The 25,656-nt window shown below is 30.5% G+C and overlaps 2 protein-coding genes across 7 annotated transcripts in view; one reads left to right on the top strand and one right to left on the bottom strand.

Annotated features, from left to right (window-relative positions):
* The window catches only part of ZnT63C (zinc transporter 63C), a 46,927-nt gene extending 21,291 nt beyond the window's left edge, over positions 1 to 25,636 (top strand). For 5 of the 6 annotated variants that reach the window (XM_067279806.1, XM_067279805.1, XM_067279804.1 and 2 more), the window contains exons 2-9: positions 9,205 to 9,577; positions 10,835 to 11,057; positions 14,090 to 14,257; positions 15,415 to 15,556; positions 21,136 to 21,179; positions 21,726 to 21,808; positions 23,350 to 23,544; positions 25,350 to 25,636. In XM_067279806.1, the coding sequence (XP_067135907.1) occupies positions 9,401 to 9,577; positions 10,835 to 11,057; positions 14,090 to 14,257; positions 15,415 to 15,556; positions 21,136 to 21,179; positions 21,726 to 21,808; positions 23,350 to 23,544; positions 25,350 to 25,589 (1,272 nt within the window). In that variant the 5' untranslated portion in view covers positions 9,205 to 9,400 and the 3' untranslated portion in view covers positions 25,590 to 25,636. The remainder of the gene's footprint in view (positions 1 to 9,204; positions 9,578 to 10,834; positions 11,058 to 14,089; positions 14,258 to 15,414; positions 15,557 to 21,135; positions 21,180 to 21,725; positions 21,809 to 23,349; positions 23,545 to 25,349) is intronic. The other variant, XM_067279807.1, reaches the window with a different exon arrangement.
* The window catches only part of LOC136983153 (dynein regulatory complex subunit 2-like), a 400,360-nt gene that overhangs the window by 99,636 nt on the left and 275,068 nt on the right, over positions 1 to 25,656 (bottom strand). The window lies entirely within an intron of this gene.

Below are 25,656 nucleotides of genomic sequence, written 5' to 3'. Positions count from 1 at the left end.
AATTTTCTAGAGAAAAATATTCTGAGTATTTTTTGATTAATGTGTATCAAGAAATAATTTATAACTGATTTTACATGTAAATAATAAAAATTTTATAACAGTTTCAAGAGTTCTTACTTAAAATTATTATTTAAAAATTTAACAAGATACTTGAAATATTTTTTGCATTTGATTGAAAGAATTAATATAATATAATAAGAACACAATGCATGCGTTATTGAGTAAAACAATCGAATAAAAAAAAAATTTAGAAGTTACTTAAAACACAAATTAGTTGAATTGGTCGCACTTATCGTAGTAATTCTGTGAAAATTGCAAGTAATTCAATTTGTTAGCCGCGACATTTTATTATTTTAGCAGATTTTGATATTATTGACAACTACTGGTTCAGATTTATAAACAGAATATATCATAAAAGATACTAATGGCTTAATATTATTGTTCATAAATCTTGCAGATCAGACTCTTCTCATTGGCTGTAACTTACAGTTATGTACAGTACATAACGCAGGCTCAAGATAGAAAAACAAGTTAAATATTATCTACTATGATAACTTTATTTTGTACAATATTTCTGATCTAACTTACCTTAACTTTTATCTTCATACACTTTCACGGTAGTGAAATGAATAACTTTCATTATATGAAAATATCATCATTTATCATTACATTATCTATTCATTATCAATTATGTCTGTCCTGTGTATTGCAGTAGACAGATTGATTTAATATATTTTGGAATTTTTTTCCTAATGACAGCAAATTAATATAGAAGATAATTTAAAAAAGATAGAAAATTGTTGATTATTCTACAGGATTGGATGAAAGTTCTAGTAGCTGTGTGTGTGTGTGTATGTACACAGCAAGCTCTTACTTAACATTGTCCATGGGGGTTATGCTACCAGGACCTTCGGTCCAATCTCTTCTTCCGTGTTTGATTATTTATACGCCTTGCCGAGGTTTGCGATGGCCGGTCGAGTGCCTTGGGAATTGCACGTCGCGGGCACCGAATGTGTCCCCAGTCGGCATTGTAATAACCGTCGATGGTTATATCGTTAGCTTATATTGTTCATGAGTTCGTGGAAACTGTGATGTTAAGCAAAAAAGTTTTACCATAGACTAAATAATATAAACAAGATATAATTCAGTTAATATTATTTTTATTAGATCATGTGTTCAATTCCTACATTTATTTTTCAACTTCACAGAATCGGTTTTGCTGTTTCTATGAAGTTGTTGAAGTTTCTCTGAATGCAGAAAATTCAATGGTGATAATTGTAAACGATTACAATGCATTTTTATATCTTTTATCAAAGATGTTATGTTGCAATGACGTTAAGTCAGGACTTGCTTAAAAATAAATTTACACATATACAGTATTAAATTTTTGTAATTTCACAATTTCCGGTTTTATTCACAGTGGAATGAGGCTTATTAGCACTATCAAGTTTGAATAAATTTAATATTTGTAGGGTTAATTTGTAAATATTTCTAGTAAATTCAGTTTCTTCAATCTGGAGATGTAATAGTGGTTCTAGTCAAATACACCCGAAAGATATATGCAAGATATAGCAACTAGTGCTTTGCTTGTTATTCTGGAGATGGTGTGTTCTACCGGTTGATGTTTAATCAGAAAGTCTTGAAATTGCTATTTCTCTTCCTTTTTTTCCCTTGTAGGCAATAAGAGGGCCATTTTTTTCATATCAGTTACGAGTTTAGCCAGGTCCATAATAGAGATGGCCAGGCGGTGAGGGACGGAGCCCGACATATTGGAGACATACTGTCCACGATAAATTTCCGGAGGAATTATTTGCCAAAATTTGGTCATTGGCCCCAGAACTGACACCTTAGTTGCTTGGCCATCCTAAAGTCTCCAAGATTGCTATTAAATAACATATGCTTTCATTTTCATAAAATACATCCATTATTTATATTTTCTCAAGTTAAAATCAGATATCTTTTTATCATTAACATAGCCTAGTTGAGAATCTAATAATTTATATTTACACTAACAAAAATGTTAGTTAATTACAAGATTTTAAATTAAATAAACTTGGGATGCTGCATGACTTTGTGGTATCGTGATAAAATTGAGGCAGAATGTTGTTTTTGTAGTTAAAAATTTATAGATTAGTATTAATACATACTAAATTATCTTTCATTTCATCTGACTCGAGCACCGACTTACGTTTGAATGTATATGTAAAGGCACGCATGTGTGTATGGATGAATGAATAATATTATTTTGGGTATTCATGATATCATTTAATTATTACAAGTCTACAAAAAAACCAGTAACGGAAGCCTAATTAAATGAATAAGATTATGTTTTGATCGGAAGAAAATGGTTGCTGGCCACACAAAGAGGATAATCTTTACACCAGTCGATTGTGGAGAGGTGGTCTTTGCACTTGCCGGGCACGGACAGATGATCCTTACATTTGCTCAGTGTCGATCGCTTTATTTTTGTGTCTTATTCATTTTTGGCATCCATTTTTCTGTTAGGCATGTGCAATGCTTTTTTCTTACTTATATGTTTTTATTTTTGCCAGAGAAATTCTGTTAGTTGCATTCACTTGCATCAGGGAGCATGGACATTGTCACTTTGACTTGCTACGTGTCTCAGAAATGAAGTCATGGGCCCCCATTTTTTATTACATTTTTGTGTTGTTCCTTGCATTTAATGGAAAATGGCAGTTTTATCAAAATCTGCCTGTTAAATTTTGAGAACTAACTCAACTTAAGTCCGTGCTGTGTAAAGACATGCTAGCAAACATGGAACATCGCACGACAAAGTGGTTCATATGATATTGCTTTGTTGCGTCCTCTCTCGCTATGACCTTATATCTCAAACAAAGTCATGGACTTTGTTTTTTATGATTTTGGATTCTTCATTGTAATTAATGGAAAATGGTAAAGTATATTCAAAATTGATTGGATTTATATTTTATATTATTATTTTAATTAATCAAGTGGAACATTTTTATTTTTATATATCATGTTATCGCAAAGAAGTCCTTTAAACATAGTTGAAAACATTTCTTCTGAATAAATCCGAGTTGCTCCAGACTCGAAGGCGTGTTCTTTACTGCTATTGCTTGCGTATCTACTTTGTTTTTATACACGTTCATTTTATTTTACAAAAGGCTTTCCATAATAATTTCATTGTATGCTGAACGAATTGTATAAAATGAAAGTAACTATAAATAAAGGATGTTTCAAGACCTTTGCTTATTTATATTGATGTAAAAAGTATTTTCAGTCTAGTGTAACATAAAGTGATAAAATATTAAAGATAATTTAATCCTCCTTTATTTTGTGTTAGACCTTGTCTCTCGGATATAGAATTTTTTTTCATTTGAGTCGAAAGATTATCATAATACTTGAAATTTCCGTTTGTTTACATAATAATAATTACTAGATACACAGTTCTAGATATCATCAGTATGCGAACGTGTGTTTATTATATTACTTTTTCATGTTTATCTGTTTTTCCATTTGCGTTACTAGAAATAGTCTTTTAGATAAACACTTAGCCTTTAAATTATCATTGCTGTTAATTTTTGTTATTCCAAGATTAGCTTTCTGATAAAACTGTAAAAAATTTGCTTAGTAATTGTATTGTGGACCTATTTACAGTATATTCTTTTAGTCTTTGCAAATTTTGATTTCAGTATTTTATTTAATATTTAAGGAAATGTCTGTTTTATTGAAAGTTTATGCACTATCAACAGGGATAAATGATAATCTCCATGGATTTGAAAACAAATATCACAGTTATAACGTTAAGCTTCTGGTTAATCTTACTTGATAAGCTGATCTCTAAATGAAAGATTTTTACATTTTAATTTGGATGTTAAACGATTATAAATCTTTGCCAGCCTATTCTGTTTCATTACCAGTTAAACAGTAGATGTGCGACATGTTTTTCCCTCTCATTGCTTTAATTTTATTCTCTTTTATTTTTCCTATTTCTTAAAATTTTGTCCCGATAAATCCTTACTTAATTGTTACGTATTGCTGAATATAAATTTTCATTTATTTTTCAATTTAATAAGATATTTTTTAATTTGTAATGTTACATTACCCATTTAAAAATTCTTGTTTATATAATTTACATCTTCAGAAACAATGTACTATACTCACTTTTATAACCACTTAAAAGGGGGTTTTTGGACTAATAAAATGTTATGTCCTTTGAATCCAATGATCGCTCAAGTTCAAGACTTATTCAGAAGACCATTTTATTCCCAGATATTTTATTTAAATGCATTTCAGATTGGAATGTTTGCCGATCCTTCTTCAAATCGTATGTTCGCCCCAAGTTCAAGAACCCGAACTTGGGCGAAAGTCGGATTCGGAGGACGTAACACTGTTTTGTTCGTCCAAAAACCCCCTTTTTATGTGGGTTATAAAAGTGAGTGATTATATCCAGCAAATATTAATAATTTTAGAATAGTAAACAATGTACTATAGTTTCTTGATTACAATATAATGCATAAAAACAAATACAGGTATACCTTGCGTTACGTCGGTAATTGGTCCCAGGAGAGGCGACGTAAGTCGAAACTACGGTGGAAAACGCCAATAATGAGCATTTAAAAACCGCTAAATAAGACGACAACACAGAAACACAGATGTTTTCATGTTTCGTTCTCTAGGATTTATGATGATTATATTAACATTTACTGTAAATGTATATATTTTAATATGATTTTATGTGCTTTTAACACTTTTCTAGTGATATTACGACTTCAATATTTGTGGTGGATGGATGTAAAGTCGAATAAAATGACTTAAACTTGATTTTTACTTTTCCATATACTTTTTTGACAAACGACGTATAATCGAGAACGACGTAACTTGAAATGACGTAACTCGAGATATATCTGTATTTTGTGATACCTTTTTAAGTAATTACAATATATTTTGAATTAAAATAAATGCAATTTTTGCTAAATTTGCTTTGTAGTGTTTTAAATATTGTTTTCTAAAGTCGAAATAATGTTTATTAGCGAGGTTGAGGCCGAGGTTTGAAACGCGAAAACGTTTATGTCGGACGTTTGGCGCCGCTTTCCCGTAAGCCTGGAAGTTTGACAATGGTGTTTGGAAATTCAGTGGAATCGTGCTCGACATTCCAAACGCCATTATCAAACATCTAGGCTTACAGGAAAGCGGCACCGAACGTCCAACGTGCACGTTTCTGCATTTAAAACTTCTGCCCCAACTTCGCTAATGAAAACAGGCCTTCAGTGCCTGCAGCTTGAAAAGAATTGGAAACAATCAGTCTTATTACAAGACTGCGCAAACTACCTACAGCAGATTTGCAGTTCTGACTGTGTAGGACATACGTGAACACGTAGTTTAAATCAGCATTTGTTTCTCACCATACAAAGCTAAATCAAGCTTAAAGCAGTTAGAAAAATGTAAAAAGTATTGCCGTTAATTTTAAATTTTACTCCCTCTTAGTGGAATGCTGATCTTCAGTTTTCTGTTAACTTATGAAGGGAGTGAAATTTGAATTTTCTTTGCATTTTTTCCCCCCTCTTCTCCACTCATTTCAATGTGGAAACAGTAAAGTATTAGAAAGCCAACCTGCATTTCTTCATTGGCTTGCCAAAGATATAAAGAATTAAATATCAGATTAGTTTTGCTGTTCTTATGCTTAATTCACAATTCATATTAATAATAATGATTTTAAATATATTGCTATAACATTATTTATTTTTGCTAATTTCATTGTAGATCTTTCTGTTCTTATAATTATCCGAATAATAGATTTTAAGATCTATTCAAGTGTTGATAGGAATCATTTGCTTTAGATCCCGTATTTAATAATGAAACTTTAATCAAATTCAGTTTTATTAACCGGATTTGTACAGTTAGTTTGTTTTTAACTTATGAATTCCCATACGCTTATGTGGCTTTTACTTCGTTGCCCTTTTTATTAGTTGCAAATGTTAATTTTATTTTTTAATTATTAATCGTTAGGAAGTAGTTTACCATTTTAAAATTTATTTTTGCGGCGCAAAGTATAGCTTGTTATGAAATACAAATACCGATGATATAATATTAATGAGATGTATTTATTTTGTAATGCACGATTGTTTCATATCTTTTTTTGCTTTAATTTTTAATCAAATAAAGTTGTAATTTCTTATTCATTTATGTTTTTCATCGTATTTAGTTGTTGTATTACAAGCCATATATATAGACGACAATGTGAAGTTTTTTCCTCCTTTATTCCACTCTTCCTTCGCTTCCTTCTCCCCTTCCGTTTCTTCCTCTTCCTTTGCCTCCGTCCGCCTCTTCTACGTCCTTTCCCTTCATTTTTTCCTGTATTTAAAATTTGATTTTGCTATTTATAAGTTAGTTTGTTTGAAAAATGTGCGATTATTTCTTTCTTCAGCATTCCAACTTTTTAGAATAGATTTACTAAATAAATAAATAAATATATACATTAATAATACTTTTTGTGCTTGTTATACAGTACATTTGTTGTGCTAACTGGTTTGTTTATTTTTATTTTTTTTTAAATTTTTTGTAATAATTAATTTTGTTATTGCCCTTAAAATATTTATATACCATTAGTTTTTCATAGTCTTTATCGTTACAGTCGAGTCCGCATAAGTCGACGCCCGGATAACTCGTCACTCGTCGGTTACGTAGTCAATTTTTTGTGGTCCCGGCCGACTTACGTAGGCACTGATGTTATTAACGTTAAAAAACTCGGTTTACTCGACATCGTTTAACTCGTCACCACCGGATAAATCAACATACTTTTTCTGTTTCGCACTTTTTAGAATTCCGATAAGTCGACTCCCCCCCCGAAAAGCGGGTTCACACCACACAGCTTATTGTATTAAGTTTTACATTGTTCGATTTATCTTTCCGGAAAAATCATTTTGTGACCTAGTAAATGTTTTAAGTGTATGTATTTAATGCTACCCACTGTATCCAGAATAAATAGACAAATTAGCTGATTTATTTGTTTACAAAAACAGTTTAATGCTTTGTTTACAAAGACGAAAATAACTGGAGTGTGACAGTGTTTGTTTACGATTATTTTAAGAATGATGAAAATAATAAATAACACTGTAATGAAATTTAAAAAAAATAAAGAAGAAAATATCTAAATTGTTGAATAATTTAGAAATCTTCTCTTTGAAAGGAATAAGTTCAGTATCTTGCTCTCTTCTTCCTATCTTTCTTCTCTTCCTTCCTTCCTTTCTCTTCTTTGCAGAGAATGAATTGATTTTCCCTCTACTTTCCTTTTGGCCGAAGAGAATGTCAAATTTTTCTCCTCCTCTTCAGAGAATAAATTGAATTCAGAAAATATTAAAAAATTTAACGATGTTTATGTATTAATTTTTCTTTATTTATGTTTTTAAAAAAGTATATTGAATATATTTTTATTTTGTTTAACTATATTAATAAAATTAATAATATATTGTATTTGTGATTTTACTTAAAGATGTTAATTTTACAAATAAAGATCAAAACGTAGATACATTTGTTGTTTAAACCATTATTTACATACAAGTGTAGTGGTTTTTTTAATGATTTTAATTGTATTTAATGTATTAAGTACAGTATTTAAGTGATAAAATTTATTATTGTTAACTTTGGTAGGGTAATTCAGTAAGGATGAACCAGCCACTAGTATTTTTGAAGTTATTTAGGTATTGCGTGTAGAATTTGCTTATTGTAATAGTCATTTTAGGACTTGCCTGTAGTCACGATGTTCTCACTTAATGCTATCGGTTGATTAAGTAAATAAGACTACAATTAGTAGAAATTCTGGTTTTATTAACTCCAATATTAAAAGGACATGCTTAAAGCAATTAAAAAATGTATAATTTGAAGATTTATGACTTATTGTTATTAATAGTAGTAGTAGTGTAACTGAAGTATGAAATGCCAGCGATTTAAACTAATGTACTGTGAGCAAATAATGATTTAAAACTATTAAATTTAACGTTTATAAGAAAGGGCTGAAAAGTTTTCACTATTGAACATATATTTCTTTTTTGACACTTAAAATACAATTTAATAATATTTCCTTGCAATTCTATACATTTATTCCAATGGTGTTCTTATTTCTTTATCTTCAAATATATGCTTCTTCCAGCCTTTCAAAATAGGGATTTACAGTCAATATTAGTTCATTGTTAGAACTAATTTTTCCATTTATTGTCCTTTCTTTCTCTAGATAATCCATCAACATACCTTTTTGCCACAACCTTTCCTGCCGATAACTGTGTTTGCTTTTTCCGGTGCAGATTCTTCACATTTTGTCCACAGTTTTGAATATTGTTTGGATTTCGGTGTGTGAATCCAAGTTTCATCAGTTCATTGTCATAAATCGATGCAAGGATTGGTTGAATTTTTGCAAAACAGTAACAAGTCGTTCTCGGACGGCAAAGTCGTTTTTGTTTGTTCGCGAGCATGTCTTGTACCCGTCGTGCATTTAATGTGGACAAGTCCAATTGTATACGTATGAAGTATCCGTTTTTTGAGATGCCAGAAGCTTCTGCTGTTTCTGAAGCCTTCAATCTCTGATCTTCTAAAATCATATTGTGGACTTTATTGGCCGTTCCTAGTGTAGTAGCCATTTTTGGTCATCCGGATTAAGCATCATCTTCCAAGCTTGTTCATCCTTGTTTAAACTCATTTCGCTATTTTTCTACTATAGTATAGGAAGGACAAGACTTATCCAGTGTAGCCTGCGTACCATTTTAAATTTCTGTTGTAATTGTGTGACACGAGATTGTGTGTGTGAACTTTTCGTCCCATTCCTGTAAAGCGCTGGTTAACACTGATAACAACTGCATGTTATCAGCTGTGTGTTGAGGCTGATAGCATGAGAAGATTGCTTAGAGATACTTATTTATCCAAGGATAATGACAGCTTTAGATTAAAATAAGTATAGTTTTATAAGTGTATTCTAACTTGTTTATTTTGGAATTTGTTATTTAGCATGAATTTGTTAATTTTAATAACATTTAGATGACAATAAGCAGGTTCTGCACATTACAAACTATAGTAGTTGGTAATGTGTTTTTAGAAATAGATCATTGATATGATGGAAAATGAGAAGTTGGTTTATGGCTACATAATATTTAGATAATTGAATGTTTTTAAGATCAACTTGAAAAGGTAATGTTACATAATATATGATTTTATTTCTTATTCTTTTTCCAGACTGCCAAGAAATCCATCCAGAAATATTCCATTAACAAAGTAACGAAACAATCATTGTTCATTCGATCAGTCTGTATAAAGGATATCAAATAATTATTTTGACGAGCGTAATTTAAACTACTATTCGAAAACACTTCAAAAAGCTATTTCATTCATAAAACTTTAATACTTGAAAAATTTTGTAAGTTTTCCAAACATGGGACGTTACTCAGGGAAGAAATGTCGCCTGATGAGCATGTTCTTTCTCACGGCATCATACTTTTTGGTGGAAATCGTTGTCGGTTACGTCACAAATTCCGTAGCGTTAGTGGCAGATTCGTTTCACATGCTTTCCGACGTGATAGCTCTAGTCATTGCCTTCCTTTCCGTTCAGGTAAGTCCATTGTTTGACAATAGAAACTTCTTGAAATCCTTTTTATTTTATAAATTTTACTTTTATGAACTTAGTAAAATGCCTTACTTTATGACAATGGAAAATCACTTCATAATAGCATTTTTATCAATATTTCTATATGTCACACCTTGAAGTGGCTCCATACATATATCTGTTAATTAACAGAAATGACAAAATGGTTTTTTTTTACAAAGGTCTGCCATTTATTTGCTTAATTTTTCTACAAATGCATTTTGGTTTTGGTCGACACCCCCATCAATGTGGCATTCTCCACATTTAACTATAATATTGACTTTTGAAATATGGTCATATTGTGGTTAAACCTGGAGAATGCCACATTAATGAGGGTGTCCAGGTGTTAATTGAAATGCATTTGTGGAAGAATTGAACACGTAATAAAATAAATTGCAAATTTATGTAGTAAAAATGATTTCGGTCGTTTGTCGAACAATCGGTCGGATTATTCATTTGTCTATTTTAAGGCACGTAAATACTCAAATACAATTTGTCAGGAGTCCCCATACGAGGGAGTAATGCTTTTCAGTGTGGCTTCCAAAGAAAACAGCTACGTAAGTTTCATCAAATATACTTAAAATACAAGTCAATTTGGCTAGAAGTAGGAGGTTATGCCACCATCTCGTGGTAAATTTGATAATTATAAATAAATAAATTTAGATATTACCATGATGGTGACTCAGATTTACCACGAGACGGCAGCATAACTGCTATCTATAGCCAAATTTATTTGTATTTAATTATTTACTTGTGTTAAAATAACCCGATAGATGGTCCTCTAGATCATTTGGCAATACAAATAAATTGGGTTGTTGTTTACATTGGTCTATTTGTGTTAGTCATGAATATAGCAGGTTTTGTTTTTCGGGTATACAATATTTACAGTTTGAGTACATTTTATGCTATGAACAGTCAAAATCAACTGTTTAAATGTGAATGTAATTTTAAATAATCTCTGATTTAAAAGTTATTTCTGAAAAGTTATATTTGGAACACACTTTTAATTAAACTAGGCTTTCTGATTAGAATCAATAATGAGTAAATGTAAGTCCTAATCCTATCTGTGTGTATGGTCAGTGATTACCCCTTTCACGTTCAGTTGACGACTGGACGTGAAAGGGGTCTTAAAATATTAAAATTTTCCATAATATTTTATTATGTAATACAAAAACCATAAGCAGCATTGAAATAAATTTATGACCGTAAATTTCTGTTTTTCAGATGTCTCCGAGAAAATGGTCTAAAAATACATTTGGATGGGCAAGAGCCGAAGTATTAGGTGCTTTAGTAAATGCAGTGTTTTTAGTAGCATTGTGCTTCTCTATCCTTGTGGAATCTTTAAAACGGTTCTACGAGTACGACGTTATTCATAAACCAGTCTTGCTTTTGTACATTGGATGTATTGGTCTCATAGTTAATATAATCGGACTTTTTCTGTTTCATCGTAAGTATGCTTAATCTCGATACTTTAATATTTTAATATATTTTTAGTGAAGCATCACAATTTTAAGTTAGAGAAATTCTTAAAAATTAACATAGATAATCCATAAAGACATTTTCTTAATGTTTCACAAGCATCTGCATTTAGAATTCTTAGTAGACAATATTTTATCTTAAAACTATAAGAACATACTTAGAAACTTAAAAGCTTTTTCTAAATATCTGGAACTGTAAAAATGTCTCATAATCAAATACAATCTTCAGAATACTGGATAAATATTTAAAGATAACACTCACCAACACCAAAATTCAGAAAAATAGAAAAATTTTACATTAGACTAACGTTTACATCCATATATAATAGACATCATCTATGTTTAATTTAACTTTACTGTTTTACTCTGAAGAATTAAACATGGAGATGTTCATTATATATAGATAAAAATGTTAGTCTACAGTGAAATTTTCTATTTTGCTGGATTTTGGTGTTAGTGTTATCTTTGAATGTTGTTATAATTATTGAGAATTACCCAAAATGATTGATACAGTGAGTTGGGCATAGTAAAATTTCCTGTTTTACTGTCCAATTTACTGCATCAATTTACTATTTATTACATATTTGAAAGTGTATCTTACAAAAAAGATAATAATAATAGTAATAATAAATGCTTGTGGAATTTTTTGATAGATATCTTTGAACGATTTTAACTGTTGAACTGTAGTAAAGTATTAAAAGAGCGAATGCTTCAGATTGTCAGAGATGGGAAAAGATTTCACTTCAGATATAGAACAAATAGTAAAAGAAGAAATAAAGTTAAATTGGATAAATTGAAAAATGCAAAATGTTTGTCAAACTGTAAAGCTAAAATCATATAAAGAACAATTCCAACTAATATAAAAGCCGTCGAGTCATGCTCTAAAAATTTGATTATGTTGCAGTGATTTTAGTTTAGCAACGTTACACACACGTTATCTTGATCAGATAACGTGTGTTGTCTGGTTCACTTAATATGTAATTACTAACATACACATCATTTTGTAAACACATCAGAATATTTTAATCACTCAAATGTGCATTCAATTTACTTTTAACGTAACTATTTCGTATTACACCAATCTCTTATTGAATTTCTCAACAGGTTTCCGAATTTAATTCCTCAAATCTTAATAACGATATTGTGTTATTTGTCGAACCAGTCAGAATACAGATGAAATTTGTTAATTGTTTAAATCTTGTATTCACTGCAATGGCATTAATTAGCATTATGAGGTAAGTATTGTACCGATATGTACGACAGATTAAAATGCATACAGAACCGTACGGACACGTTCTGAAGATGGTGCTATTTTTGTACCATTTTTAAAGAAAAATTTTTTATACAAAAATATATATCAGTTATTTTTTATATTAAGAATAAAAATGTATTATTGAGACATATCGATTTGTTCTAGAAACATTTCACTTTTGCACAGCTTCTGCTAAGCACTATCGTGTTATCTTAATGATTCGTAGAAGCAATCATTTTTAATTTACTGTTCGAAAGATTAAAAACATTCCAAGTAAATTCTTGTGTTGATTACCTTGCAGAATATAAATAGAATACATTATATATGTACTAACAATAGTTCTAGTAAATCATGCATGAGATGCTTTCATTTATAAAGTAAAAAAATAAATTTGTGTTATACAATAGAGTAAATTTTACATTTACATTTTAGTAAAAATTAATTATAATTTTTTTTTTTTTAATTTTTCATAAAGAACTTAATTCTTTTATAAGAAAGATAAAAGAATAATAATAATTTATTTGAAAGTTTCTTGAAACAAATGCAAGTGATTCATATCCAATTTAATTTATTTTCACAATTTAAGATGTTTTTGTATTGATATTAACAAATAAGGAAATTAAACAAAAATAAATTTATTATTAATTTTTATGATTTATACAGTGTATTCCAAAAAATTCTGTCATTTATTATCCAAGAATATCGTAATGTACATTAAAACATTGGAAAATTTGATTAAGTTTTACATTTGTCATTACGATTTCTCAATGCATGCACTTAGTCGCATGGCATACATCCGACTGATGCGCAAATTCTTCCCACGCTTGCTACAACGTATCTGTTGTCGCTCTTCTCACAGCAGCCACAATTTAACAGCTCTTGCAGATTTTTTGTTATACAATAACGAGTGATTTCAACTTTTTGAACTGCAGAACACAAAATGCCTTTTCCTGTTGTGGGGTCACTAATTTTTTATGGCACTTCCTAGAGGTAGTAGACGACAAGACATTTTGAATGCAGATGAGAGACGAAACTCTGTTGGTTACTGTATTGACTGGTATATGTCATCCTTCTTGGATAATAATTAACATAATTACAGTAATTTAAAATGTTAGCATTCATTTTGAAAAACCCTATGTTTGTTAAGCAGGAAAAGAAATTGTACCTTTATATATTACAATTTTCATTACACAGTCCAAATCAGAATTATACTTTTTGATTGTTTAGTATATTAGCTATTGTATGTGTAATTAGTATTCTTATGTATAAAGTTTATTATTACTATTGATCCAAGTTATATATTTGAGAATTTCTGTAACAAAAAGTTCCTTTCAGTTTAGAAACAACATTTTAGATTCAGATATACTGTGTCTAAAATTATTTAACTTGACAACCTTGACTCTGTAATAATTGTAATTGTGATAGCAGTTTTCTTCGTGCAGAGACTAAATTGCAGCAGTCGTTGGTATAATACATATACTTATGCATACACACTTAAATTTTTTATGGTTACATTACAGTAATGTGAAATTTATCCAACAATCATAACCAAATTGCAATGTTAAACAGCATAAAGTTTAACGAAAAGAGGAATATTGAATAGATAGATTAGTTATTTTATGCAGTGTGCAAACATTCACTTTGCTCAATCTGTTTTCAGTGATTTCTATAATAAGATTATTTATGAAAAAATAATTATAAGTTTATTGCTTTATATTTAAACTTACGTCAAGTTTTTTAATGTTTTAGATCACGGTAGCGGTCATACCCATCGACGTGGACATCATCACAGTCTTCCCACTATAGAAGATGTCATGGCAGAAGAAGATATAAATGACAACCAAGAAAATTATCGTCTGTCCGATAATCTTCCTCCTACTCCTCCTAAAGGTGGAGATACTAAGAAACCTCCAATGAGTAATTTTTTTTTACTGTACTGCCTTTATCATTTATAAAATATAGTTAATAGAATAATTTACTATATACATACAGTATATTTGTAAATCAAATAACACTGTTTTCTGGAAATTTTTCAAACAATTCTAAAATTTAAGTAAAGTGTTGAAGTGAAAAATTCAACACTTACTCTTTGACAATTGTTTATTTGAAATTGCATTTACCATCTTTAATAGCGATTTTATGTTTTAAATTTCTAAAAACTTCCACGAAAATATTCATGCAATTATCATTAAAAAGTCACTCTTTAGTATGATTTGAAATAGCTTTGTATAGAGAAGTAGCTTAGATGAAATCTTTCTTAACTCTTTTACAAGATGGCCTTATTGATTTGAGTTTCTCAAATGTGCGTAATATCAAAATTTGTGATGAATTTTTCAGCTTTGAGTGGATTTTTCTGATACACGCTACATCTATTTGCATAAAACAGTAGTTGGAACTCTGTATTGTATAATGAACAATTCATTCTTGCTAATCTAAACCAAGTTTGTTTAGTTATTATATAAAAAGCATGTTAAGTTTTAAAATGAATGTGTACTATACATGGTACTGTATGTTAATATATGTATTTTATTTTATTTTTTACTTGTTTTCTTTACAAATAGCTTCAGTAATCAGAATGACTCTACACAATAATTGGTTTTGGATTAGCAAGAGCACACTGTATTTTTCAGCAACGAAAAAAAATTTCCTAGTTGATGGCTGTTTTTTATGAATAAATCTTACCTGCAATAATTATCAATGGTTTTTCATTTAATAATTGAAATTCTTACCAGTTATCATTAGTACTAGTAGAGACTATGACATATGCAATTTGATTTTTTATTCTCAAAAAAACAGTTTAAATTGTCCTTCATTGTACAGAGGAAAAAAATGAAGTAGTAAAGTTCTGGATAAAGTTCTTTGTGATGAAGCATTGAACTTCACAGTGTAAAGTACATTGATTGCTTCAATATACAGTACATTGAAGTTAGTCGTGTAACATATTTTATATAGAACTTTTTATGCGGAAACTAAATACAGTCACAGTAAAAATGAACATATTTACACTTAATTTTATTAAATATAATTTTTAAGTTTGTTTATTTATAATAATCAATCGTATAAATCTCTTTCAGACAGTGGAAGTCAAATGAATATGAGAGGCGTATTCTTACACATCCTTGCCGATGCTTTGGGATCTGTAATCGTCATCATCAGTGCTCTCGTGATTTGGTTGACCGATTGGACGTATCGTTTTTATGTAGATCCTGCTCTCAGGTAATTCTATAAACTAATTTGTCAAACATTTTCTTTTATATTGAATTATTTATTAATTTAATATTAACTATTGAAGTAGTCTGTAATTAATATTATATTAAATCAATTTGCAATTTTCAGTTGCATTATAAAGTTATTTGATTACACATTAAGTACAATGCATATATTTGACTTTTTGTGCACTTTAATGTACATTATAAATTTAATAATGCCATTTGTTTTCTGTGATTTAAAGCTAAAATATTAAAAGTTTCTTGAATACTTTTAATAGAATTATTTCATGAGACTACATTTTAATAGCAACTTATATACAGGGTTCCTACACATGTGGAAAGTCAGGGATTTTCATTAGTGTTTGGAAAAAGTCATGGAAAGTCAGAGAATTTGTTAAAAATTGCTAAAAAAATCAGGATTTTTTTCCCTTGGTTGCCTTGTTGATTTTGTCAGAGAGTATGGCTGACCAAGTGTAGCTGTCTGCAGGCAGCAAGAAGTATTTTGGTACAATGCAACTTGTGAAAAGGGGTGCAGAATATTTTCAGGATCCAAAATTTCACCCAAACATACACAAAATTTCCTCAAAATTATAGTGCACAAAATATACAAGCATACAACAATATCAATTGTTATTTTTAAATTTTAAAATACTTTTAGATTTTAAAACTGCTGTGTTATGCAGTATTATAAGTTTGAGAGAAAAATCTAATATTTTTAATAATTGTTTAACATTGATAAAAAAAAAACTTCTTCAAAAATTCTCTCTCTGCACACACACACACACACAATTTACACTTTCAATTTGACGGCAGGTGCTAATGAACTGATGAAAAAAAAAATTGTTAACAAAGAACCAAAAATGATAAATAACTTAAATGATGATATTAATTCAAATGATATTATTTTTATTTTAATAATTTTGATTGTTTAACAAAACAGTTTCTGATTTCTTAAACTTTTCCCAGTTTATTAATATTTTATAAAGTTTGGGAAATTTATTAAGGGACAAATTTAATAAATTTATACTTTTTTACATAGATTATACAGAATTTGTTAATAATAATTAATGGCTTTTTTCTTTTTTCAAAGCCATGAAGTTATGAGTTAATAACAGGATAAATTATTTTTATTTAATAAAACATTTTAGTTTTATGTAGAGGAAGACATGCCATAATTCTGTCTGTCTTATTTTAATTTTACTGCTACGTTGATTATAAAAAAAATATATAACTGTTAATTAGAAGAAATAATCAGTTAAAAAGTCGGAGAAGCAATAGTGTGTGTGTAGTAAGTCATGATGTTTTATTTTGTTAATGTGCCATGCTATAAGGGATGTGAGGGTCAGGTAATTTGTACAGAGTTGGTCAGGAAAAGTCATGGAATTTAAAACAAAAATTTGAGTAGGAACCATGTATATTAGGAAAATTTTAATAATAAATTTCAAATAAATTAATTTGTATACTAATGTTTAGAAAACTTAGTGTGACCATGACTATTTTCTGGAATTTTAAAAGTAATACAAATATCCTTTCGTTAATGCGATTAATTAATCCTTCGATGTCATCGCACGTATCAAAATTGCATTAATCGAATACAATATCTGTGTTAAGTAGACAATTGATAAGGCTGCATTAATTAAAACTTCCGCCCTGTATACAAAGGGATTGCCACAATTAATTTCACATGCTAATCAAAATCCTGCATTAAGCAAGGGTTACCTGTATATGTATATTTACTACTTGGTTAGGATAAAAATGAGAGTGTTGATTTCACCTCTTAGTTAACATACAGTGCTTAACACTATGTAAAATGCACATACATTTGTTAAATTTAGTAATGTATTACATACCTTTTTAAAGACTTTTTTTCATTAACATTGGTTTTTTTGTGGTTTATCTGTGACTATGGATTAACTAATAAATGTTTCAAAAACAAAAGTGATGATGTTCAAGAAGGGTGGTAGATTATCACCCAGAGAGAGAGAGAGAGAGGTGGTCTTTTAATAATCGGCCTATACAAGTCATTTCGAATTACGTATACCTGGGAGTATTATTTTTATCTTTTGGACTGTTTATATATAAAATTATTTCATTCAATGATTTCATCTGTACTACTATATGTTGCTCCTGTATGGTCAATTCACAATAAAATGGAAATTATTCTTGCCTTATATCTTTGTAGAATATTCGTTATACCATAAAATTCCAGTTTGTGTGTCGCAATTAGTGTTTGGTATTTCTAGAATATTGGTATTAATAATAAAAGCAATAGTTTTTTTGGATTAGACTGTTGAAACTACATGATAACAGTTATGTTAAAGTAGTGTATAACAAACTGCATAAATTAAGTTTAATGATGGATAATTATATATATAACTGGACATTGGCATTGAAAAATCTGTTAGTCTTTTCATTTCTATGGTTGTTCCAAGATCCTCATTTGATCGAAAGTTATCAAACATTAATTATAAAAGTGTGTTGCGAACAGAGCATACAAGAAGATTGGTCTTTGTTGGAAAAGAACAAGCATTTTCAGTTATATTGTATTTCTAAAACAACTTATGTGTGTGAAGATTATTTGTTATGGACATAAATTATCATGTAAAACGATTAATTCTACAGCAGAGCGTGTGGTCAAAATTATATTTTGACATATAACACTAGACTAATAATAGATCTCGAGAGAATTTGCAATAACTGTAGTTTGCAAACACATGGAACTTGGGAACATGTGTTCTTTCACTGTGTCAAATTTGAAACAAATAGGAAAAAAGTATTTGACAAAATTTGAATCCCGGAAAGATATAATTAATTTATCGCATTCTTCAAAAAATGATTATTTTAGTATATTTTATTTTGGGTTATCTTGCACTAAGCTATGTAATTAATTTGTTAAATTTTACTAATTTCAGATTTACATAATATGTATAAAATAATTATTATTGTGTTTTATTGTTGAGATACTAAGCTGCTATATTAATTTGATAAACTGTACCAACTTCAGTTTTTATGTAATACTAGCAGTACCTGCCACACGTTGCTGTGGCTCAAAATGTATCTATTATAAATGTATAACACTTCCCCGTGGGGAAAATTTCGAAAAATCCCTTCTTAGTGTACATTCTCTTGACGTACGCTATTAAAACGCAATCAAAAATGCAAAAAACCACATCTAAAATAGTATAATAGAAGCCCAGTTCTTCACAGGTAAGTCTTAAATTTGTCCCTCTCCCTGCAGGGGAATTTTGACATCTACCAGGTTGTTCAATAAGTTTTGTCGTTCAATAAGAGATGGCGCTATTAGGTTTGTCGTTTTATTTCTCTAAAAATAGTACTACTTTTTAATAAACACGTGTGAAGTTTCATGTAGATCTGTCAACTCATTTGTATATTTGCAGCTGTTCAAAGTTGACGTGTCAGTGTATTTTTTTACAATGGAAAAAATTGAATATCGTTCGTGCGGTGATAAAATTCTTATTTTTGGAAGGTGTAGCACCAAAACAAATTCATGAACGATTGGTAAAAGTGTATAAGGACTCTTCACCTTCAATTAGAACAGTAGAAAGATGGGTTGCTGAATTTAAACGTGGCCGTACAAGTCTCGAAGACGATCCACGTGAAAGACGTCCAAAAAGTGCATCAACACCAGAAATCGTAGCAAAAATACAGCATATGGTTTTGGAAGATCGTCGATTAACTGAGAGAGATTTAGTAGAAGCCCTAGGGATCTCATTAGGCAGTGTGAGCAATATTTTGGCTGATGTTTTGGATTACAGAAAGCTGTGTGCACAATGGGTGCCGCATTCGCTAACTATGGAGCAAAAACACATTCGAGTGCAACTTTCTCAGCAACATTTGGAGCATTTTAGAAAAAATAAAAAGGATTTTGTGCGTCGTTTCATTACTATGGATGAGACTTGGGTCTACCATCATGATCCTGAATCAAAACAAGAGGCTAAGGAGTGGTGTGAACCCGGTACTTCGGCTCCGAAGCGAGTTAGGGTCCAGAAATCGGCCAAGAAGGTGTTAGCATCAGTTTTTTGGGATGCAAAAGGAATTTTGTTCGTGGATTATCTCCAAACTGGTAAAACAATAAACTCAGACTATTATTGTAATTTTTGGACCAGGTGGATGTAAAAATTCGTGAGAAAAGACCTGGTTTACAGAAGAAAAAAATCATTTTTTTTATCAAGATAATGCACCCTCTCATACAGCTCAAAAAACCATCGCGAAAATCAGTGAATTAAAATACGAATTGTTGCAACATCCTCCCTATTCGCCAGATTTAGCTCCCTCTGACTTCTGGCTGTTCTCACATCTCAAAAAATTCATGCGTGGGAAAAGATTTTCATCGAATGAAGAGGTAATAGCAGCCGTGGAAGCGTATTTCGACAGTCTTCCAGATTCTCACTTCAGGGATGGAATCCATAAATTAGAAGATCACTGGAACAAGTGTATTGAAGTTCAGGGAGATTATATTGAATAATAAAATGTATTTCAAACCATAAAATTGTGTTTTTTTTATCGAACGACAAAACTTATTGAACAACCTGGTATATTATATAAAAACATGCAACATGCACGTATTCGAATGCAATGTTGTGTCAAAATTTCAAAGCAATCGGTGAAGAACTTTCGGAGATCAGCTATTAGGAACAAACAAACATTTACATTTTTATTTATATAGATCAGGGATGGGCAACCTTTTTCTACGTAAGGGCCGCATTTCAAAACTTTTGAACTGACGCGGGCCGCGCACAAGAGAAAAGAGGGGGCAACTGTCGGTAAATCACAATTCTTTATTCATATATAATTATAAATTAGCATAGGTATACTTAATATAGCTTCTGGCACCGATCTAAACGTAATATATCGGAAATATTTGGTTAAATGTCAGTCGCTGCTAGTTTTAAATTAGTTTCGGTGTATCTGTTAGTCGGTTTCTTGTTTTAATTTTTACTAAATTCATTGCGAAAATACTTTTCACCAATATAAGTTGTAGAAAATAATGTTTGAATTTTTGTCGAATATCTCATTAAGCTGGGAAATTGATATATTTATTCACGTTTTATGCCACGCGGGCCGCAAAAAATATTACTGCGGGCCGCATGCGGCCCGAGGGCCACGGGTTGCCCATCCCCGATATAGATTTTAACCCCCCCTGTAACAAACTAAGGTTTATACAATAAAGAATTGAATTGATATAAAAGTGAATGATACCTCAAAATTTGTGTAATCTTTTTCAAACTTTTGGTGCTGTTCTTTTCCTTTTATTAATTTGAAAAGTGACAAAATTAATTTGAGAAAAAGTTTTTAATCATTTGATTTTTAAAATCTTTTAAATCAATGAAAATACAATGCCAAAAAAGTGAATTAGTTTATAGCAGCAATAACATACCAATGGGATAATTTCAAAGAATTTTAAAAACCACGATGAATCCCTCTCTCCATCTCAAGATGTGTGTGTGTGTAAATAATTGTGATTCTCAAGAAAATGATTTTTCAGGAAAAAATTCCTGAAATTTATTTTAAATTTTAAAATTGTTCCTAAGTTCTGTTTAATCATATGAAATTATTTTATTTCAGTATAGTGATGGTTTGTCTTATCATGCGATCAACGTGGCCATTATGTAAGTATAGAAATGAATGATCTTATCTTCTATTTAATAAAAGATAAACCATACATTTATAAATTCAACACTTTATATCATATAACTAAGTATAAGAGTAGCTAAATGTCAGTTTCGTCGATAGTGACACCATCTACAGCAAAACTGATAGCGCCATATTATGACCCCCTTCAAGTATATCATTTTTTTTCATAGAATGCGTATTTCTCGATTTATTTGCCAATAATAATATAAGTAAACTACGCTGTATAATACAAGGAAAAGAAACATTCTACATTCTTGCTGTAAAATCTTCAAAATTAGAAACTCCAAAAAGAATGGCAAATGGAAATGAAATGAGTTTGCCAAAATACATAAGGTCGTAAATTTATCATAAAGCTGTACTAGTGTTGCTTGACACAGTTGCTAATTTTGTGAATTTGGTAGGAATATTCTAGAATCATAAAATTGATACATTAATTGCCTGTTTCACAAATTACACAATTTTGTTTTTGTCTATTTGATTAAATAATGCAAAACTTATTTACATATTTATTTTTTGTTTAGTTGTTGAATCTGCCTTAATTTTGCTGCAGACTGTTCCAACTCATATTCAGGTGGACTCTCTTCAGAAAAAACTTCTGCAAGATGTAAGTTATTACCATATTTACATGAAAATAAACCACGCTTTTTTTTTCACTTTAATTTTATGGACTGGAGTTGGGTTGCTGCTTATTTTCAGAAGCAAAGACAGAATACACAATCCGTTGGTGTGTCCATATGGGATATTGTGGACATTAATCAGCATCACAAAGTATTGTCTTTACATTGCTAAATTAGCATTTTTTTGAATTACTTAATGACTATAGATTCCTTGATCCATCTTGTAACAATTGGGTCAGAGGCTAGCCAAATTTTCTCTGAAGGTGTCAGTACGTGATGTGAGCTTTTGTCCACGTCTCATACTCCATCACATTGGCTTTAAATGGTTTATCGATACTGACATCAAATAGCTACAATACCGATGCCATCCCCGTGGGATTGCTTCCGGTTTGGTCCTTTGTTTCCTAATTTCATGTTTTGCCTTGTTGGTAAGGTGCCCTCTGAATGCATCTAATACAAGTATTACTTGAAAGGAAGCCCAAAAAGAGTTCCAGGATGTTCTCTTAAAACTGTGTAGTCAATCTAACATCAAATATTGTCATCTGTCTCTTGTGTTTGAATAATACCCCAATAGGAATCTGTCTTCATTTTTTTTTAATACATTTTTCTTCTTGATAGTGGTTTCTGTCTCTGCCAGCATGACTGTGATCTGGTGTTTTTATAACCCATAGTCTTTATTCTGATTTATTTTTTGCTGGTGTCATCTATTGTATAATTCCTTGGCATACTGAATCAAATTGGAATATTCACGATATTATTGATCTGCCCCATCAAAAAGTTGTCCCTTTATGGAGATCAATTATGGAAATATACGAGCTTATTCTCAAAGTTTGCTAGGAGTTTTTGTGCAACTGAATTGCATCATCTTAGTGAAAACCCTTGACTTTTCATGAATTTATCTACCCAACTTCTGCTTTCTTGGAATATTTCACAGGGAATATCTGCATACTTGGACAACTTCGTGTGCTTTGAAGTTAATTCTGGCACTTGTTATATACCGTCGTTGTGTTTGCTAGATGTATTCTGAATCTCTCTCATGATCCGAAAGTAGGCTGTCATCTATTTCTGGATGACTTGTTTTGGGTAGCTCTGTGATTTGCTTTGGATTTGAATAATGCCAGCTTTAAACTTATTCTGTCTATGAATTTGACTTTCAAGTTCAAATTGTGAACCTGCCCTGTTTACAATTTTCTCACAGCAAACATGATCTTTTTCTTGTTTTTAGCCGTGTAAGAAATGTGCTTATGCTTAACTTTTGCTAAATTCATTGTGCCACAGCACACAAATAAAGAGAAGATGAAAAGCATTAATGAAATTAACATGTGGGAATTTGCATTTGAGGACATTACATCTGGGCTGCTGAAGCATGTGCAAGTCAATTGTATTTGGTATGGCTTATAACAAGCCACAAACTATTTTTCTGGAAGAGTGTAAAATTTGTGTGGCTTATTTTTAATGCAAATACAGTAATTTAATAAATAAACATTAAATTTTAGTTTTACGTGTTTAACTGTTGTTTCCAATATAGATTGACGGTGTGCTGGCTGTTCATGAATTTCACGTGTGGCAATTGGCAGGAGAAAGGATCATCGCTTCTGCCCATATACGTTGCAGAAATTTAACTGATTACATGAAAATAGCAGAAAAAGTGAAAGAATTCTTCCATAATGAAGGAATACATTCGACCACCATTCAACCCGAATTTGCCGATCTTGCAGCCGAAGTAAGTCTTACGTGATTGCATTATAAATTACAAATGTGTAAAAGAATATTAATCCTTTTGTATATTAGAAAATAACTTGTTAGAGTTATATTTATTTTATCCTTACTTTTTCTTATAGTCCAGTAGAGAAGTTCTGATTGGGTTATAAATTCCATAGTATATCCTTATTGTATCTGTAATCATAACCATATCCATATAGTGTGGTTATAAATTCTGTATTATATTTGTATGACCATACCATAGTCTGTAAGAAAAAAAATTTGGATCCATCAAATTTTTACAGTATGGATTTGGAGAATTAGTGAACTTTGCATACATCAATTCACTTTAGTTGATACAATCAAAAGCTGGAAGCAACATATAAAAAAATAATGGATTGGGTCAATAGTAACCTTTTGTCCGACTTGAGCTATATAAAATTTTAAGGTAAGAACTACTTTGGTCACAAAGAAAATGAATAAATAATTGTGTTAGATCTGGCAGCATCAGCTGGTTATATTTCCACTGATTTACATCAAGAAAGCACATCTGTAGGTGGACTGCCTTGTATGCCATGAAAAAGGCTTGATTTGATACAGATACAGCGTATGGTATTTTGTAACTGCTGCCATAGATATGGTACCGTGGATACAAATATTATTAATATTAAACTGCAGAGTTTGTAACCCACTTCTTACTGTGGAATTTATCTTCATAAACATGCAGACATTTATCTTGTATTTGAATTTTGCTAAATTTATTTAAAGGTAATAAGATTTTAATGTGCACCTTGATTCATAATTTAGGAGTGTAAATTAACAAGGAATACAGTTAAATCTATATATAGTACCCTCCTAAACAATGTAATCTTTGTAAAGCACCACTGAATACTCATGAGTAGGTTTTTCCATAAAAATTAAATAGAGAATTCCTTATCAGCAAATTACTTTTTGTACAATTTTCCATCGAAAACAACATTGTTAATACCAAATTGCATGACTCAAATTCATGCATACGCCTCATTAGTATATATAATTATTATTATTTGATGTACTTCAGTCTAGTGACATACTCAATTGTCTGTTTTAAAAGGAACAAAGGGATCGTACTAAATTGAAGTTTCACTGTACTGTACATTTGTATTGGGTGTCTGTAAACTTACTTAACTTTTCTCCAATGAATAGTAAGGTTTTAATAAAAGTGAAATTTTATGTACAATATTGCAGTTTCTCCTAGAGGAGATGCCAGAAATGTCTCCCAGAAGCCCTAAAATCTGGGGAGAGGTTCAGAGACCTGGCGGACCAGATTACATGATCAACAAAGAAGTCTTCCAATAACTAGAACAACAGTAATGCCATCTATCACAAAGTAGAAACATGGGACATACAACTTGTCTCTTATGCAAAACCATGATAAAACTTTATAAATCATTACAAATTTTTTACTGCTCAGTAACTTTTTGGACACCCTATTCTGTATTACTAGAGTTTGACTTATAAATCTAAGCTGGGAAATGTAAGTGAATCGTGCGGAATTAGAATTTGTTTAATCAGTATCAGTTATATATTATGAAATTGAATTATAGATGTAAATCAGTTTCCTCAAGAAAACAAATGGATGTTAGTGCAAAACATTTTGTAAATCGAATGGGTGTTGAATTAACTTTTTTAACTATAACACGATCGTTATTAATTCCCAACATTCAATTTTTACACTGTCTTGCAGCTATGTTAAACTAAAATAATTTGTTTTTCTATTTTTAAGCACAAATATTAAAATGGCATATATAAATGATTATAATTATTAACTTTGTTTTTAAATTTTAGCAACAAGATAAAGAAGATTGTGTACTCGATTGCCCTTCTAGTATGAATTGTACTGCCCAAACATGTTGCGGCATGCAGAAGGAAGGAAAGGAAAGCCCGAAAACCGGATTGGTCAGTGGTGGAACATCGCCAAACTGTCGTCAGAGAATAAATGGTGGTCCCGCCATGGAACATCGCAATAAAGAGGTAGCTCTTGTCATGGAATCAGGAGAAGGTATAAGACAAGATAATATACCCTGATACGAAAAGTAGCTGTGATAAAATAAAAGAAATAAGATGTATCTTAATTATGTACTGTATCTGTAAC

This window comes from Centruroides vittatus, unplaced genomic scaffold, assembly GCF_030686945.1.
Source record: "Centruroides vittatus isolate TY-2023 unplaced genomic scaffold, ASM3068694v2 contig_877, whole genome shotgun sequence".
Lineage (NCBI taxonomy): Eukaryota > Metazoa > Arthropoda > Arachnida > Scorpiones > Buthidae > Centruroides > Centruroides vittatus.
Note: the sequence above shows the minus strand (reverse complement) of the source record. Positions and strands in the feature narration are given on the sequence as shown.